Raw genomic sequence first — 20,204 nt, forward strand, 5'->3', positions numbered from 1 at the left:
TGGGCCCTTATGCCTGGGTTCCTCCTACCTAAAGCTCTGTAACATTTCTGTGTACTTCTGATCTTGGGGCTTTGCCTCTCATTTTTTTACCTTTAAGGCCTACTAATTACTGTTCATACTCTCCTCCCGTGCAGTGTTTTCCAATTAGAGCATCACAAATCCATGACATATGTGCCACCATTTCCCTACCCTGTGCTCACGGCAGACATCTCTAATCAATCACCATGCTTCTTCCCTTGGGGTTTACTGCTCAACACTTGCAAATACTGCACTGGCCTCAAGAGAATTCTATATCCATCCCAAGTATGATCATCTGAACCTTTATTTAGTTCTCCATGACACTGCTGAAGCAAAGCTGAAACATTTAAACCAGATTTTCCTGAAATGTGGAGTTGACAAAAAAAAAGTAAATGAAATAATGAATAACCTTGCCAGAAATAGGAAACAGCATTCACCTGCTAACTCCAGGCCTCTGAAGTAATGTAATGGATTATGGGTGTCTGCCTCGGACACAGGAGGGATAAATGTGCTATGTATTTTCTGTGTTTAAATTTGGCTAATGTGTCTCAGTCTCCACAGCCCCTTGGCCCATGACATTTCAGCCCTGGATCTTATGGAAGCAGCCCTGGAAAGACCCCATGCCTAGAAATTGCCCTTCTGAAAGTCTGTACAGCCTGGAGTGCTACTGAGACAGCTCCCTTTTTGTCTCATAAAGGCCCATTTTTCTGTATATGTATTTTTCTGAGAATGGGGCCGTGCACCACCTTTAGGAGGGGACCTACTCTCCTCCCAAGGAACAGTGCCTCACTGTCTCATGCAGCTCAAGCTGCTATAACAAAATAACACATACTGGGTGGCTCCAGCAACAAATGTTGATTTTTTCATAGTCCTTTGACAGTCCAAGATCACAGTGCCAGCATGGAGTGGATGGGGGGTACAGATGCCTGCCTTCTCCCTGTGTCCTCACCTCTCTTGTCTCTTCTTGCAAGGGCAGGAATCCCATCATGAGGCTCTATTCTCATGACGTAATTACCTCCCAGAGGCCCCATCTCCACACCAGCACATTGTGGGGTGGGGTTTCAGTATATGAATTGGGAGGGGGCACAAACATTCAGTCTATGACACTTGCCCACAGGCAGCAGCAGAACCCTGTGTACCTCAGTAGCCCATTATTCAGTCCAGAGCTGTACATATATAGCAACGGTGGATCGTTCAGTCATGCTGCTCTTTTCTTTTGTCAGCTCCAAGGAACCATTCTCCAGTACGTGAAAACACTGATCGAGGTGATGCCCAAGATATGCCGCTTACCCCGACATGAATATGGCTCTCCAGGTGGGCAATGGGGCCCAGGAGGCAGAGGGTGGTGATAAGAAGATAATCTAGGCCCATCCCATGGTGGGCGGCAGAGCCCCACCATCTCCCCAGGAATGTTGGCTTCCCTAACATGCCAACAGATGGACACGGACCCAGTGCCCTAACTCCACTGTTAGCTAGGTGGACTTGACCCATTTTTAATCCCTCTGGGCAATAGTACCATTTTGCCCAGGGAAGATAAAGGATGCATGCTGGAATGCCTCACGGGCCTACTGGGGAGCTAGGGAAGATAGCAGTTGTGAGAGCATTTGTGAGGTTGCTTGTAAATGTCTTTTCTAACTTAGCACCTCTAGGATCCCTTCCTCCCTCTGCCCATTTGTGGGAGGCGGTAGTATAAGGCGTTGCAGGTGGTGGTATAAGTGACATTTCCAGGGTGAGTCAGGAAACAGGAGTTTTTGCCACTCTGCCTCTGGGCAGAGAAATCATTCTTTCCTTCCCTAAAAATGAATGGCTCAGAGACTGAATCTGGGGACTGAAGAATGGGAAAAGATGGGGGCTATGAGTTTGGAACCTGGTGTTTTTTCCTAAAAATCAAGCTGTCAGGTGTTGAGTGTGTGTGATTCAGAAGAAAAGGGGCTTGCACTCAAAAGCTCTGGTTTTCAATCCCAGCTGCCCACTTTCCAGCTGTGTGACTGTGGGCATGCCACTTACCCTCTCTGAGCCTTATCTGAAAATAAGAGTAATAGTGCCCAGTTCATGATATTGTTATGAGTGTTAAGTGAAAAGCTGTAGAAAAGTGCTTAGCACAATGCCTAATGCTTATAAATGTTCATTCCTGGCATTATCAAGAATTCAGACAACTTTTTGGAGGGACTAGGAGAGATCCAGGGATACTGTATTTGTATATGTTTGTTTTATTCCAAAAAAGGATTTGGCCAGCCTCCTTTCTGTAGTACTGAGCCCTGAAAGAACTCTCACCCCTGGCCCACATAGAGAGAGATGTGAGCTTGGTTTTTCACTCTCCCGCTCAGATCTGGGACTGTTGCTCAGTCAGTACTTCCCAAGCAGGGTCAGTTTCCCTACTAACTCTGCCTTCATCCCCCAGGAATCCTGGAGTTCTTTCACCACCAGCTGAAGGACATCATTGAGTATGCAGAGCTCAAGACAGACGTGTTCCAGAGCCTGAGGGAGGTGGGCAATGCCATCCTGTTTTGCCTGCTCATAGAGCAAGCTCTGGTGAGTCGTGAGCCCAAAGCAATTGGAGCATCTCCAGGCTGGAAGGGACCCCTGCCCCAGCCAGATACTTGAGGCCCTTCTACTGCATCCTGCCCAGAGGCCCTGCAGCATAGACTCGTGCTCTTCCAGCACTGGGCACGCACTGCATCTCCATTCTGCCTTCAGCAGCTCCGACCATTTGAACCCTGGGAGGAACACAGGCATTCTTTCTAAAGCCAGGGCCTGGGTTCCTGTCCCAGCCCCACCTTCACTAGCTGCAGGATCTTGGCCACCCATCGAAGCTTAGTATTCCATCCACTCATTAAACAATAACTGCTTGGCTGCCACAGCCCAGGCACTGCACTGGGGGACATAGCTGTGGCCAGTCCCAGCCTCAGGTCCTGGACAGTAAGTAGCAGGGAGATTTATATTGAATAAGTATTTACACAGAAATGCTGTGTTTACGTTACAGCAAGTGCTATAAGGGGGGCGTGCATGGTTTCGTGGGAACATTAAACAGTACCTAGTGTGGTGCTGGGGGAGAGGGAGGACTTCCCTGAGGACGTGACCGGGAGAATGACCAGGGATTGATCTGGTGAAGAACCAGGAGTGACAGTCCAGGGTGAGGGAAGAGCATACAATGCTCTCTTCATTTATTATGAAGCAGCCATTCTAACCCACAGGGTAGTTTAGAGGCTGAAAGGAGGCAAAGCTTGGAAAGCACATACAGGAAAAACTAAATAACTGGTCATGGTTATCATGATGGGCAGAGGCTTGCCTCGCCATACTCCCACCTCCCAGGACCACACAGACCCAGCGCACCCTTTAGCTGCCCGACCGCTCATCTGGCCTCCCTCCTGCCTGAGTCCCAGAGGCTGCCTTCCCCTCGTTCTCCCCAATGCTCTCTTCTGCCTTTTCCCCTCCATGTGGGGGTTCCACAGCCCTCCAGCCATGGGTTAACTGTGCAGGGGAGCAGGGGAACACTAGAAGGATAGGGAGAGGCATAATCCTCAGGAGGCAGTGGGAAGATCTTTCAGCATCCATGAACTCATCCAGCACAAGGGGATTGAGCACCCGCCTGTTGACTACTGCAGCTCTAGGTTATGGGTGAATGGCCTCGGGTAAGGGAGACAAATTATTACCATTCTTACTCCAGAGAGGCAGATGACTGGAGAAGTAAACAAGCAAAGACTGGGCATACTGAGGGTGGTACGTGCTATAAATGAATAAAAAGGAAAATAGGATAGAGTGATGAGTGTCGGGAGGGACAAGCTGATTTTGGAGATGGTGGAACTGGATGTCTTTAAGAAAGGGAAAGAATGGGACACCTGGGTGGCTCAGTGGTTGAGCGTCTGCCTTTGGCTCAGGGCGTGATCCCGAGGTTCTGGGATTGAGTCCCACATCAGGCTCCCTGCATGGAGCCTGCTTCTCCCTCTGCCTGTGTCTCTGCCTCTTTCTCTGTGTCTCTCATGAATGAATAAAATCTTTAAAAAACAAACAAACAAGGGGAAAGAACCCTGGAATGAGCTGGAGCAGAGAGACAAAGGGAACAAGCTAGTAGCTGAGGAGGGAGCAGCAGGTAGCTGTGGTCCTGGGCAGGTAGCCCCATCCTGGGCAGGTAGCCAGGGTCCTAGGTGGGTAGCCGCGGTCCTGGGCAGGTTAGCCGCATGCTGGACAGGTAGCCTTTGGAGTTTCCTGAGGTGGAGAGTGAAGGGGTTGGATTTGACTTCTGTGAAAGGCCCTTTCAGCCTTGGGAGAGGCACCAACCGTAAGCAGACTGAGGCTGTGTGCAGCTGCGCAGGCCAGGGGTCATCCTGGAGGCAGGAGGCACATGGAGAGGGGAGGAGGTGAAGCAAGAGGAGATGCTCAGAATAAGAACCCCAGAGAGTCCTGCTTCTCGTTTTCCGTATGAGTGAGCAGGTTCACTGCCTGCCCACGGTCCCCACCTCTACAAGGGACATGTCCCATCTGCTCTCTCGGACCCTGCCCCCACGGAAAGACTCAGAAATGCACACAGTTTTGCTTTCCCTCCATAAGGAGTAATTGCCTCTCTGTTCCCCTTTAAATAGACTCTCGAGACAGCTAAGTGTTCCTCTTTATGGTAACAGGTTTTGAACATGGTTCAGTGGCCTGAGTTGCCATGGCAACTTAGCCTTCCGAAGTCACAGGAACAAGATGGGTAGGAAACACTGCTCTGTTCAGGGCTGCAGGATACGAGGAGAGGCTCCAGGGGCACTGGAACGAGTGGAGGTGGGGGAGGGTTGGCCCCAGAAATCTTGGTGCCTGCATGTTTCCTGTGAGCACCTTCTTTCATAAGGAGCTGTGATCCGAGAGCTGAGAGCACCAGTTAAGCTTCTCCTGCACATACCCCAAGAAGTGGACTATTTATTGAGGGGGCTACAAGGAAAGGAAAATTTTTTTTCCCAGGCACACCTGCCAGGGTGGTCACTTGCATATATCAGTGAAGACAAGAGGATGCTCAGGACCAAAGACCTTCAGTGCTGACAGAGGCCTTAATGGTTATGTTCCCGCTCCCTCTATTCACACATAAGGAAACAGGAACCAGAGAGGGTCCTCTCGGGAGGACTCACAGCCCATCAACAGCAAAGGTGGAAGGAGGAGAGCAGGGGTTCTCAGCACTGATTCCAGTCCTGGCAGAGGCCAACATAGCGAGGAGCAGGGCTCCACAAAGCGGTGCACCATGGTTTCAGTTCACAACTGGGGAGATCCACAAGCCAAGACGATGCTTTTTGAGTTAGAATGAGGAATGACATCTAGACCATTCTAATTAAAGAGGGGTACTAGTAGCAAAAAAAGAAAGGAAGGGAAGAAGGAAGGAAGGAATGGAGGGGCTTTAATGGCCATCCACAGAGGAAGGACTATTTAAACAGTGCTACATCTGTTCTTATGGAGGACTCTGAAGCAGTGAGAAAGGACAAGATGCTCAAGTAGCTTTGTATATACCCACATAGAAAATGTTGAAAGATTACTAAGTGAAAAAAGAACAAATTGCTGGACAAAACACATTATGATGCCATATGTATAAAATAAACTAAAAATAAAACCCACAAAAATAACACTGTATTGAAAACAAAGATCTAGGGGGAAAAAAGGATACCAAGGATACCAGATAGTTCATTTTTCTAGGTATTGGAGAAGAAACTAGAATCGGGGGTCGACAGGGGCTTTCATTTTATCTGGAATGTCTAATATTTTGTAGGAAAATTATTTTCATGCATTATGTTTGAACTGAAAATTAATTCAAAAACTAGTAGGACATAATAATTATAGATTAATAATAACAGAAAAACTGGAAAGTACAAATAAGAAGTCTTCTGCCCATTTATCTCGTGTTGTCTTTCTCTAATAGATTTGCAGAGTTCCTCGTTGTAGGTTCTGTATTGCAATTTTTGCTACAAATACCTATCCTTCTGTGACTTGCCTTTTTATTTTAAAACTGAGATTATTAATAGATCATTAATTTGTAGGTAGAGGGAATATAAATTGAAAAGATTGATTACCTTTTCAAAGGTATTTTTTTTTATTCTCTTTAGGTTAGGTGCTTGCAGATACTTCTCAAAATTCAAGGTGCGTGTTAGTATAGGAACCTCTATATCTGTCAATCAGGTTGTTTGCTTGGTGTTTTTAATTAAGGTCTGACGTAAATAGAGTAAAACATGGAATATGCAGTATCGCCACTGTATGGATTAATTGAATCATTCATGTTACTGTGGGTGGGTGTTTACAGAGTGATGCTATTATGAATGAAGATGCCATGAATGTTCTTATACGTTTCTTTTGGTGGATCTATGCTCTCATTTTTATTAGATTTACTTACCGTGTGGTAAAATGGCTCAGTCAGTGTGTGGATAGATAATACCGAACAGTTTTACAAAGTGATTGTGCCAATTTGTTCACTCATTCAGCAGTGTAGAAGAGTCTTCATTTCTTCACATCCTCACGAACACTGTCTTTGTCTGTTTTTTCCATCATAGCCATTCTGGTGGATGCGTCATGATATCTCGTTATCGTTTTGATTTCCATGATGACCACGGATGCTGGGCCCCTTTCCAGACGGCACTGCCATTTGGACAGCCTCTTTTGTGAAAGGCTGTTCGATATTTTTGCCTGTTTTAAAATCAGGTCATCTTTTCCTTATTTATCCATATATATTATTGATATATTGTGGATACATGAATCATCAGTATATTTCCGTGGTATGTGTTTTGATGAACAGAAGTTCTTGAGACTTGATATAGTTATCATTCTTTCCCTGTCTGTGGTTGGTGCTTTTGTAGCTTGTTTAAAAAAATAACTTTTTTTAAAAAAATAACTTTCCTATCTAAAGTCATGAAGATGTGTTCTCTTCTAAGTGTTTTACAGTTTAGCATTTTGAGGCTTAACAGACCTTTAAGTCTGTTCTCCACTTGGAATTGCTGTGTGTATCTAGTGGGAGGTAGAAATCCAGTTTCCTTTCTTCCCTGGTTGTCCCAGGGAAGAGACCTTCTTCTCCCCGCTCTACGGTGGTGGGGCCGTGTGCGTCACTGATCAAGCGTGCACACAAAGGGTCTAGCCGTGGTAGCCTCTTAAATATTTGTTGAGTCTAGTCTGAAATGAATCAGCATTTGTCAGGTATCTATTTATAAGTTCTGTTATGTTTTTTAAAGGAAATTCTCTTATTAACAACTAGTATTTCCTCTAGCATCTCCTGCCCTGAGAAATCATAAGATGGTCATCAGGGAAATATTCCACAGTCGCCAAGTTTTTGCTCAAATTTTGCATAGTTTTGGAACCATCAGCCCATTGTTCGTTATGCCGACACACACCAGAAGAGGGCCCTGTTTGTTCACGTGAGTGAGCGAGGGCCCATCCCTGGGAGGAAGACAGCTTGTCTGTCTGCCTGTCTGCCTTTTATGGCGGGACCTTCCATCCAGGACTGTAGAGTGTTCCCTGCCCTGGGCCCTGTTGTTTATTTCTCCTGTCCTCCTTAGAGTTGGGTGGGCCACAGTCAGAGTTTGGGCAGCCATGAAACCATCGCTTCTTGTACAGGAGGCGAGGAGAGTCCAGTTCTAAATGCACAGAACCAAATGCCATCCAGGGCAGGTTTCACCACCTTGGCACTGCTGGCAGTTTGGGCCAGATAACCCTTTGCTCTCGGGACCTGTCCTGTGCATTGTAAGACGTTGAGCAGCACCCCTGGACTCTACCTTCTCTCTAGATGTTAGTAGCACCGTCCCCAGTTGTGACAACCAAAAAAGTCTCCAGATATTGCCTATTATTCCTGTAGAGGACAAAACCTCCCCCTGTTGAGAACCACTGATCTAGTGCAATCCCACATTTTGCAGCTAGGAAGCCAAGGCCCCTAGAGGGAGATGACTTTCCCAGGGTTACAGCTAGTGCGGGAGTTGGGGTGAGAACCCAAGATCCTCAAAAAAAAAAAAAAAAAAAAAAGAACCCAAGATCCTTAGAGTTAGCATACTCAGGGACAGAGGGCTGCTCTACAGAGCCTTGCAAATTGCGTTGTTGGTTTTTGTTTTTGTTTTAGTTCCAGCTCCACGTCTGACCCTTCTATCTCCTGCTTCCATTTTATAGTCCTTTCCTTTAATTTTGTTTTTCTTATTGCATAACTGAAAGAAAGTCATGGCTGGAAAATCCAGAGACACAGAAAAAAGAAAACAAAAACCACATTGCCACGCTAAGATAGCCACTGTTCACATTCCAAAGGATATCCTTGCAGATGTCTTTATGTTCCAGCATATTAATAATTTTTTCATAGATTTTTACTTTGTTTAGTTATAAAAGTAACATTCACCAAGATAGGAAGAGTGGTTACCTGTGTGGGATGTGATGAGAGCAGGAGATAGGGGTCTCCCATTTTTTATTTTACACTCTAAATTATTGTTTGGCTTTAGTGCAATAAATATTTTTGCTTCCTTTTCCTTAAGAGGAAGTATTCACACATTAACAAATGTAGACCATCTTGATGCATGGGAAGTAAAGAAGCAAAAGCCCACCCGTTAGTGTCCATCTCAGTCCTTTGCTCTATATTCCCACCTATCCTTGATTTAGGGTAATTTTTCCCATCACCCTGACAAAACATCCCTCTAGCTACTTAGGAGGTACATCCTACACCCAGGCACAACTAAGAGTACCTCTTGGCCCATCTGCAAACAGTGTATCTTCCAACGCAGACTCAGAGCCCAATGGTGCAATAAGTGAACAATGAGCCAGGCTTTGTGGAAAGGGGTCACCTCAACTCACAGTAATCCCTGTCCTCTACATGGTTTTATAGTTTCTTTTTTGTTTTTTGTTTTAGTTTTTAAGATTTATTAATTTGAGAGAGAAAGAGAGTGAGAGTGGGAGGGAGGGAAGAGGGAGAGGGAGAGAGAATCTCATGCTGACTCCCTACTGAGTGCAGAGCCCAACTAGGGGCTCGATTTCATGACCTATGAGATCACAACCTGAGCCAAAACCATGAGTCAAACACTCAACTGACTTTGCCACCCAGGTACCTAAGACTTTATAGTGTTTAAGTATTTTACATTCTTTTACATATGTCCCAATCTGAAAAACAAACCTGCTAGCTTCATCACCATGTCAGGTACCTAGGAAACATGGTCTGACAGATGAGAATCACAGCTTCTGTAGACATACCCCCATGGGCCAGGTGGTGTGTGGGACTCCAGGACTCAGAGGTCATTGGACATGATCCCTTCCCTAATGGCACGCTTCACAGTCAACACCTTCAGTCTGCAGCATAGAAGGTTAGCTGTCCAGGGGATAGGCAGGATGATCTCCTAGCTTTTAACTCTTTACTTACTCAAAAATTAAGAAAGAAACTAAGCCGTCCTGTGTATTAACACACTGTTAAATGATAGCTATCCAGAGTTGATCAAGTAAATACATGTCAACTGGGATGTTTGCTCAAAATTTTACTGATGAAAAGCGTGTGGTCCAAAAAGTTTGGAGACCACCAGCCAAGATCCACAACCACAGAGTGATACGGGTATAAAACAGTGGAAACAGGTAGGAGGGGATGATAGGACAAATTTCCGCATGAGGGTCATTTTTGTATCCTCTGCACCTAACACAAGTCTCTTTATGGGCTAAATGGTGAGGGGAGGGACATTTTAGCTCAATTCTAGGTGACAAGTAGAAACATCCCTGTTTATCCTCCAAAGTCTTTCAAGATAGCACCATTCCATTTGAGGCAGAGACTGTCAATTACCTTCATCCAAAGCCACCCCAATCCTTGAAACATGCCGTGTTTGTTTCATTAACCTTGCCAGTAATTGCCAAGAGATCAGAGCCTCAGTCATCCAGTTCTGCACTAAAGACTTTTCTGTGAGGATACCCCATTGGATAGGATGCCTAGAAGCTGAGGGCTCAGGAGTCACAGTGCAGCTTGCTCTCCTGCATGTTGTTGGAAAATGGGACATCTGCAAACATCCAGGAGGTGGTGTAGTAGTCCCACCTGCAGCTGCTTAGTACAGTTGCTCAGAAAGCTCTTTAAATATCCCGTGTCTGTACTTCATCCTGCTCCAAGGAGGCCCTGACTAAAATGCCAGGCCAGAAGCTCCACACTCGATTCCAGGGTACAGCCAGGGTGGAGAACCCCTGATCTAGAAGGAATCTTCTTAGCCAGCATTTCCAGAGATTACTCATTGATGTGTTGTCATAATTAATTCTTGCCATATCTACAGACCACTAGTCCTCTTGTTTATAAAACAGTTGTATTTAAATTGACTTTTTAACTTAAATTTATTTTAAAAGGAAACTTCCATTAAAAAAAAAATCATTAACTCTTGCCATCATTAGAAAGCAACCAAAAAAACAAATTCAATTAAAATTAACCAAACTCATGTAATTCCAGCTGCTACCAGCACAGGCCATTGAGTGTAAGGGCTGCTCTCTCTGTTAAAAATGGAGATTAGCAAATGTTAGAGAGGTGATAAGATGTGTTGGATCCAAATGGAGACTTTCTCATTAAAGTTGTCAGAAACTGAGAAGGAAATAACTTCCTCACCGTGACTCACTGTTGTTAAATATCATTTCCCTGCATCCCCAATTCCCACCTTTTAGGAAGTGCCAGCCTTGGAAGACATTGATGTGCTCAAAGGGGAGGGGGCTGAGCTACGTTCTAAGCCTGTTTCTTGGCTGTAGATCTTTCCCAGCTGACCAGACATGATTCTGATCCAGAGTAAGAATTATTTTTCCCCTTGACAATTCAGAGGGGAGCGGAAAGAGCAGAGGTGAGACATGGTAATATACAGCATTATTCAAGTGAGGCGGAGATTGGCGGGGAAAAGACCACACACACACACGCAGATACACAGAACCAGATAAGGTTACTGATGTATTTGGCCAGGTTTACAAAGAGCTCCTGGAAGTGAGGGCCCCACGGAACAGGAGCAGATGGAATATATCACAGTTGAGCTTTCCACTGCACCTGGAATCCCAGACCAGGGGTGGAAGCTGTAGCTCATATTTGCTGTACAGAGCTGGCTGTGGGAAGCCTAATTTGTTGCCTGCTTCACAGGCCCTGATCTTTGGGGCTTAACATCAGCATGCAGGAAACACTTCACAAGCCATCTATGCGTATCCATATAAGGGAATGTTTAGAATGCTGGGCTCTGGTTAGGCCCTGTACCCCACCCCCAAACACACACACACTCTTCCCACCAGAAAACCGGAGTTTTCTGAGAGCCTCCAGTTCCCAGCTCATTTCTGCACCCTCACTTGACAAGGACAAAAACATAAAATATTAGTGTTAGTGTTACTGTTTTTTGGTTGCCTCAAAACTTAGAATGTTAGGAAAATACTGTTTTGAGTTTAGTTTCACGATTCCCTTTAGGAGATGGGCCAAAACTAATACATAGTTTTTCCACCCAGACATGGAGCCTAAAGGTAATGTTTAATGCTGTTGAATGTGAATCCGATCTGTGTAGGATCACATTGACACTGTTTTTCCTAAATGTGTGTCCTGAATCTGTATGGTATCTTTTACACAAGAGAAACCAAGTCCTCAGTTAGCCTCAGGCTGAGTGAGTTGAGAACGTGAAGTTTTGTGGTATTTGATGGAACTCCCTCATGGTCAGGGGTTCCTAGCTGGCTCAGTCATTGGAGCATGCGACTCTTGATCTCAGGGTCGTGAGTTCAAGCCTCATGTTGGGCAAAGAGTTTACTTAAAAAATAAAAAAAAAATTTAAAAGAAAACTTAAATCAGTAGTTAAAAGTACTTCCCCAAAAAAACTGAAAAGGAAAAAAAAAATCCCTCATGGTCCCGGAGTTTTAAGTAACATAGCAAAGGAAAATCTCAAAACTGAAGCTAATACAAAAAATAAAATACTCCTCCCTTGAAGAATTTTTATGAGGGTCCCTTAAAATAAAAGATTTTTGTGTCCTGATTCCAAAACCTCTTCACTTTTACTTGCTCTGTTGATAGGGCAATTTCATAGTAGGTTTTGTTTCTTATTAATCATCTAATGATCATTGCTCTCATAACCATGAGGTGTCAGTAGTTGTCCTAAGCAGTAGGAGTAACAGGCGTTAGTGTGGCACTTGGTAAGTGCAAAAGTGACATAATCGCACTGGTCGCTCTCAAGCTCCTGCCAGAGAGAACCCCATGCAGAAGCAGGAACACAAAGCAGGTCCCGAACAAGAAATTCATGGAAGTCCTTTTGTGTAGAACAATCATGCTTTTTTCACACTTTAGAAAAATCATTATAGTTGAATGCTGGTTCCAAAAAAAAAGGCTATAAGAGGAACGTTTTAAAGGCAACTAAGGACATTTTAGTATCAACTGTATCTTAAATGATATTAAAAATTTTTTTTAATGTAGGCACTCATAATACTGAGGTCACATAGGAGGATAATCTTGGGTTTAGGAGTTGCATGCTGAAGTATTTAAAACTGAGTAATGCAATGACTTCAACTTGCCTTCAGCGATTCAGTAAAACATTTGGAATCAAGGCAGAAATGGTATAAGAAAGGGTTTTTGTGACTATGTCAGGAGTATAAGGATGTGCATTGTTCTTTCTAAAATTTTATATGTTCAGTATTTTTCACAAGATGGGAGAAAGGAAACTTCATTATGGGATCTGGAAAGTTAAGAAGAAAATAGATCACTAAGCAGACAAGGTCACAGTGTGTAAGGAGGAAGAAAAGTTATGAGGCTTTTTGTTTTTTCCAGCTAGTTCTGCTAGTTGGTGAGATTTATTCTTGATAACGTATGCTTAGGAGCTACTTCTGACCTCATTTTTTTTAATTTATAGAGGCATCTGCTAGTGCTGAACTCAGCCACGACTCTCATGCTACCCATCTATTTGATTTATAAGTAGGAAATACCAGTGTAGAATCATGGAAAGGCAGATGAAGTCGGGAAAGCTGTCCAGTCCAAATTAGAAAGAGACCATATGGGATTTGTGAATGGCCCTAAGAGAATACCCAGAATGCCACTGTCAGCTGGCCTCTTCCTATAGGCGGTGGTGGGGAGGCTTTCCCTCTACTTTCAGGGTCCTTTAGAGAAAAGAAAGCAATAATGCCTTCTCCCTGTGTGCAATTTAAGAGAAATGTCTCAGACCCAGCTTATTTGAGGGTCACTGCCTTACCCTTCTTGTTGAGGATGGAATTTTAAAGCATTGAGGAATAAAATGGCAGAGCTGATTTTCCATTTAGCAGCAAAAGCACTTTCAGACAATTATAAATTAGATCATGTTACTTTCCTGGTTAAAACTGACAGATGGCTTCTCATTGTACTTAAAGTTCTGGCCCCCAGCTTTGACGCAGGGGCCCAGAAAATTCAGCCATGACTCTTCCTCCAACCTCATTCATCTCTTATTATATACCCTCTCCCTTGTGTACAGTCTAGCCACATCAGACCCAGAAGGTCAGTGTACAAATAAGGAAACCAAGGTACATGGGAGGTCTTCGTCAGGGTATAGCCGAATCCTACCTTCTTGGTTTCTACCGTAATGCCTATTGACATTTACTTCCTTGGTGTTATAATTCAAGGGGTACCAGGAGGACTCTCACCATCACCCCCAAACCAAAGCATCTCTTCCCATTTCCAACAGTGTTTGAAATCCTCCTGTTAGAGACTTTTGATTTGAAATGTTATCTGATCTTTATTTTTTTTGTTGTTGTTATCTGATCTTTAAGAGCTTCACTAGAGATGCCTGGGTGGCATCTGCCTTCAGCTCAGGGCACAATCCCAGGTCCGGGGCTCGAGTCCCATGTTGGGCTCCCTAAGGAGAAGCTGCTTCTTCTGCCTATGCCTCTGCCTCTCTGTGTCTCTCATGAATAAATAAAATCTTTTTTAAAAAAGCCTCACTAAAATACAAAGTCTGCTGAGATGCGTTTGAAAAAGATAATGCTGTGAGAGCCAGTAGTTTAGTGGGAAATCATTTATCAAATAATATGAGTAAGTAAGATGGTCACTCAGGAAAGGATGTGGGGAAAACAAGACTCCTCCAGGCCAAAACAAAGACAGAGACACACATTAAATGAGAAACTCTGTACTGCACATAGGAAGATGCTGATAGTATATGCTAAGTGATGAAAAGAGATTACAAAAGAGTAGGTGTTTTATACCCCACTATTTTAAAATACATACTTAAATGTTATACGTGTAGAAGAACCTGGCAGGATAAACCCCAAAAGGTTATCAGTGATGACCCCCCAGGTGGTAGGATTATAAATTTCTTCCTTAAAAAAAAATACATCTGCATTTTTCTTTTTTCTTTTTTTCCAAAAATGACTGTAAATACTTGAGCAACAAAAAGAAAGGGGCTAGAGTAACAACTTTAAAAACATACCCGCTGTGATGTAAGGTCCAGGCATGGTGACAAGAGTTAACAATACTAATTCTAATTCTAATTCAGAATATACAAGTGCTGTATACTTGAAAACCATTGAGGAAGTAGATCTTAAATAATCGCCCCACCACAACCACAACAAAAATGGTAATTGTGAAAGATGGTGAAAGATGTGTGGTGGTAACCATTTCACAACCATCAAATCATCACAGGGGCGCCTGGGTGACTCCATCAGTCAGGCATCTGCCTCCAGCTCAGGTCAAGATCCCAGGGTCCTGGGATCAAGTTTCACATCAGGCTCCCTGCTCAGTGGGAACCTGCTTCTTCCCCTTCCCTCCCCTTCACCCTCCCCTTCATCCTGCTCCTGCTCTTGCTGTCACTCTCTCGCTGAAATAAATAAAACCTTTTTAAGAAATCATCACATTGTACACCTTAAAGTTACATGGTATTAACATGTCAATTGTATCTTAGTAAAGCCAGGAGGAATATCTGCCAAATTAATAGTTTCAGGGGACAGTCCTCGCCTAAATTAAGTATTTGATGCATTTCCAGAAGAAAATGACAAATATCAGGTCAGTTAGCACACATAAGTAACTAAAATGGTGGTGGTGGTGCTGGTGGTGGTTTTTAGAGGTCAAGAATAACAAATTTGTGACTTAAGTGCCATTGTCCCTATGCTAGCCCAAGGCAGACATTAAAAATCAATCCTGCTGAGCCTGAATATGTTGTCAGAATCCTTTCCGAAAGCAACCACTGCCTAAGTCATGGATTATTGGGAGAGGACCCCTGGACCACTGCTTGCATATATGTTGCCTGCAGGTAAATCATGAAAAGGTCTCCTTCCTCAAGATGTTTCACTTCTTTCTTTTGAAATGTTATCATAATATATTGATTTTTGGGACACCTGAGTGGCTCAGTCCATTAAGCATGTGCCTTTGGTTCAGGTCGTGATCCCAGGGTCCTGGGATTGAGCCCCTTGTGGGGCTCCCTGCTCAGCAGAGTCTGCTTCTCCCTCTGCCTCTTTCCCCACTCATGCTAGTGCATGTGCTCGCTCGCTCTCTGAAATAAAATCTTTTTAAAAATTTTTAGAAATATTAATGTTTGAGGCGTACCCAGGTGGCTCAATTGGTTAAGTATGGCCTTCAGTTCAGGTCCTCATCTCAGGGTCCTGAGATGGAGCCCCACATCGGGCTCCCTACTCAGCAGGGAGTCTGCTTCTCCCTCTGTCCTTCCCCTTGCTCATTCTCTCTCTCTCTCTCAAATAAAAATATTGATGTTTAAAGAACAAAATACATCTGCTAGAAAATGATCATTATAAACAGTCAGTCTCTGGTGTCTGTAGTATACTTGGCCTTCCCTAGGATGAGTAGACAGTATTCTCTCTTCTTAAACCATTCATAGCAATCCTAGGTGATTCTTTTTTGTCATCTCTGCTGGAAATCATTAACCCCTCCCCCCCAAAATAAACACAAACCCTGACAAGATGGTATTATCTCCCAGTGAAAGTAAAGTGGCCTGAGACACCCCCCACCCCCCAAAACTGCCTAGCCGTCGTATATTGTAGGCCCTAGAATCTGTCATGCTTTGGTATCTAGGAGGCTGCTGAAATGCCCGCTTCCTCTTGGTCAGATGCAAAGTCCAATATAACAATATGGCAAACCGGGATCCCTGGGTGGCGCAGAGGTTTAGCGCCTGCCTTTGGCCCAGGGTGCTATCCTGGAGACCTGGGATCAAATCCCACGTCGGGCTCCCAGTGCATGGAGCCTGCTTGTCCCTCTGCCTATGTCTCTGCCTCTCTCTCTCTCTCTGTGACTATCATAAATAAATAAAAATATTAAAAAATAAATATGGCAAACCATAGGACATGAACTGGGTATTATTAACCAGTCAGCTATTTCTGCTTCAAGGCAGCATGATTCAAGGAGGACCATGAGTCTTTGTTCTAATTGAAGCTCAGGCTTAATTCCATTTTTTTCCAGTCCATGAATTTGCTCATTTCTCATTCCAAGTGATTTGCGATGAATGTCATTCCCTGGGATCTTTGCTATTGCATTGGCCACATCAAGACCAGGCCTTCGCATTTGGGGTGTGTAGTCCAGTGGTTGGGAAGGAGATGTGTCCTAGGGGATGCGGGACAGGGTCCACTGGATCTAATGATGAGCAAGGGAAACTCAGATGGTAAGGACATTTACCACCCAGTAGGTTCTAACTGGCCACTTGCAACTTAAAAAAAAAAAAAAAAAAAGCATTCCCGTTTTGAAACTTGCTGCAGGCACTTGTTCTTGACCTGCCTTTGTCCCTCTGAAGAAAGATCTGTCTCATTCAAGGCTATATAACTCAGCAGTAGAGCAGAATGAAAGAACAGGGTAAGGTTGGTTTAGGAAGGAGGCCCAGTAGCCAGGCCCAGGTCAGCAAGAAAATTCTGAGAGATCTCAGGTCTTTTACTTATACTCTGCACATATCCAGAAGAATACACAGCGCCTTACAGTTAAAGAAAGAGTGTCACTAAATCTGTAGACCTTGCACAGAATAAGCCCAGAAATGCATCAGGAGCCAAAGGAAAAGGCCAGGCCAAGTTACATCAGTTTGTTTCAGCCTGATATCAGCTTGACTCCCAGGTGCTCTCCTGGAAAGGAATATCTCAGGACTCAGACATCCTGGGTTCAAGCTTTGCCTCTGTACGTAATAGCTATGAGACTCCAAAAGAGTGATGAAATCCTCTCAGCCGTAGATTCCACACCCCAAAATGCTGGGGCTAAGTGTAAGTATCCCCTGCTTTTTGAAGTTTGCATTCTGCCCCTTTGCTTTCACGAAAGACCTTATGGTGGTACCTGTTTTCACGAACCACAGAAATCCAAAGGGGATGTTGCTTTCAGGAAAAAAAGGTGGAAAGCAAGAACCACACTCAGCTGTTGCTTTGCAGCAAGTCCGTCTAGAGGCAGCACATGAGTGGCTGCACCAAACCCCTTCCTGGGGACTCCACTTAGCATCTCAGCATCAAGCTGCCGGAGCTTTAAGCTGTGCTTTATCCGTGCTTCATCTCTATTCTGCGCATCCCTTAAAGATGTGTTGTGAGGTATCAGAGAAGCCTGAGAGAGGTTGTTTTTGGGGTTTGGGAATGTTCAGAATTTTTTTCCATGTAAAATAAGTGTCATTACTTCTTTGCTGTATGCCATTTGGGATTAGGAAAGGTTTCATTAGGAACGGTCTACTTCCAGATTGCAGAGAAACCTATTCCTACTTCATAGTCTTTGTGTTAAGTGAAGTGATGAATGTAAAGTCACAGCCTCATAGGCAGGCCCTTTTCTCTTCCCAGAGCAAGGAGGTTTCAGCTGGGCCTTTCTGACAAGTCCCCAAGATGGAGAGCCTGGCTCCTGACTGCCTGCAGCCTTTTCAGTCCACCCCTCCCTCACAAGCCCCAGCAGATGATTTCCTGCTTCACATTGATTTTGATCTTATCTCTCCTCTGTCTGTGGTTGCACCTTTCCTGTAGTTCAGGACCTGGCCCATTTTCTCCAGCCATCCCAAAGCCCTTACCATCTCCTCCCCTCCAGCTCCAGTTTAGCACATACCTTATCAAATGCCTGCTCTCCACAAGGAACTTGATGTCACTGTCCTTCTTCCCAGTCTTCAGAGTCCTTTGTTTTATTTCCCAGGCACAGGTGTCCTGGGCTGTCTTCCCCCACTACTTTGGAAACTTTATTCAAATCTAATTTTTCTGGTCTTACCTGGCATTGTGTTTCCTGCAGCATCCAGGCCCCTCTCTACCCTGTAGAGGACACCATCCTTACCTCTGTGCCTTGAGGTTGGGTCTCAGACCACTAGCGCTCAGTGGATGTTTGGTGAAGTGAAGGAAGGAAGAAAGAGGCAGCACCAAGTGTGTAGTAGGAGTAGCCTTCCTCCCCACACCTGGTTTGCAAGATGGCCTGTCCTCTCTCATCACATAGTGTGTTGGTAGACATGGAAGTGTCCAGAATTTATCAGTCTCACCTTGATCTCTTTGCACCCTCTCTTTCTTTGAAGTCAGAAGAGCTGAAGTATGTGTAAGGGTCTGGTCACTTTGAGAAATGCCCACCCATGCCTACCCTCATACTGGTGTATTAGCCCCTCTTGGAGTCAGTTTTCATCTTCATGCTGATGATTCCCAAGTTCGGATTTACCCCTCAGATTCTGGGGCCCCACACCATACCTCTAGTTGCCTGTTAGATGTCTTCTCTTGAACGTGCACAGACCTCAGAAAATCCCCTTACCCAGATCTGATCTCAACTTCCTGCTGCCTGCAAACCCACTGTGTCCTTGGACCCTGTGAGCAAGTGGTCATGGGTGTCATTTCCCTCTCTGCTCCTGTATCCCATCTGTCATCAGGTCTCCGATGTCTGCTCCTTCCTCTCTGTCTCCTTTGCCACCACTCCCTACTCTCTCTTGCTTAGACTATCCCAACACCTCTTTTCACACACACTCCCCTACCCCAATCCTTTCTGTTTTACAGACAGAAGGTGAAACTGCAGATTTCCCTGATGGAAACCAGCAAGGTGGCATTCAGATGCCTGAGCAAGGCTTCTAAGATCTTTCCCCGTATGCCTCCTGATTCCCCTTCTCCCTCAGCTCATACCATCTTCCTCCAGCATGGAAAGCTTCTAATTCAGTGGTCAGCCCTTCACCCACCGTGGCCCCTGTCACTCTTTGGCCTTTGCAGGAAGTGTTCTTCCTCAACTGTCCAACACTTACTCCTGGTTCAGGTCTCAGCTTAGTATTCCCTTCTCTGAAGAGCCTTCCCTATCATCCTCTTATGCATTGCCATAGCCCCATGCATGGCCCAGCTCTAGCACTTGCCACAATTTTCCATTTACTTGTTTTCCTCATCACCTTGACAAGTACCATGCATCAGGTCTGTCCCCCCACACTGTCGTGTCTCCACCCCTTGCAGAGAGACTTGTGTATAATAGATGCCTATTATTTGTTGAATGAATGAATGAATGACTTCTTTCTTTTCTGTGCTGACTATATCCTAGCCAGAATGAAGGTGTTCAGATCTTGCTTGGTCTTTAGATAATATTATACCCATGCTCTGTATATTCTTTTTGTTGTCCTCTCATGTCAGAGCAAATGTGGGTCTTGCATATAACTGGTCCCTCCAAGAAGACTCTCTCTCAATCAGTGGTATCATAGGATATGAGACACTGCTCTGATTCTTCATCAGAACCACAGACTTTAGGGCCCTGGTCTGGGGCTAGATTAGCTCAACCTACAGACAGCTTATGGGGCCTGAGTGAATAAGGATTTTGCTAAGTTTTTAAAAAGAAAACCACTGTAGACTGGAGGGTCTTAGAAGACGACCTAGGAGGTGAAGCTTGAGTGGGGCTCTGAGGGATGGATGAGGATGCATGGAGGTTAGGAGGGTGGGGAAAGAAGGAATTTATAGGTGTAAATTACCCTGAGCGATCCAGTTATTATTTACCTTGGTTTCCAACCAGCAGACCTTAAAAAATGAGTGGCCTGCAAAGAAATTATTTACACAAATCCAGAATAGAGGTTATGTCTGGGGGTTGCAGAAGAGTAGTTTTAGTAACTCCGTGTTTTATCAGCTAGAAGATAGCTCAAGACTCTTCATACTTCAAAATGCATATTTGTGTGTGTGTGTGTGTGTGTCAGAATTTTGTAAGTTTCAAGAATGTTAGTAGCTGTGACTAAAAGCCCAGTAAATAAAGCAACAAATGATGTGATCCTATCAGATGTGAGGCTAAAAAGTTTCTCAGGTGATGAGATTCTAACCAATCTCCTGTTTTTATTTTTGATAACTATACTTTTTTTTCATCATGTGCATGTATAATGAGGGGGGAAAATATTCCACATTTCCTC

General features: G+C 44.4%; 1 protein-coding gene across 4 annotated transcripts in view; it reads left to right on the forward strand.

Annotated features, from left to right (window-relative positions):
* The window catches only part of CYFIP2 (cytoplasmic FMR1 interacting protein 2), a 124,560-nt gene that overhangs the window by 85,932 nt on the left and 18,424 nt on the right, over positions 1-20,204 (forward strand). For all 4 annotated transcript variants that reach the window (XM_041749174.1, XM_041749177.1, XM_041749176.1 and 1 more), the window contains 2 exons: positions 1,242-1,332; positions 2,420-2,550. In XM_041749174.1, the coding sequence (XP_041605108.1) occupies positions 1,242-1,332; positions 2,420-2,550 (222 nt within the window). The remainder of the gene's footprint in view (positions 1-1,241; positions 1,333-2,419; positions 2,551-20,204) is intronic.

This window comes from Vulpes lagopus, chromosome 3 (genome assembly GCF_018345385.1).
Source record: "Vulpes lagopus strain Blue_001 chromosome 3, ASM1834538v1, whole genome shotgun sequence".
Lineage (NCBI taxonomy): Eukaryota > Metazoa > Chordata > Mammalia > Carnivora > Canidae > Vulpes > Vulpes lagopus.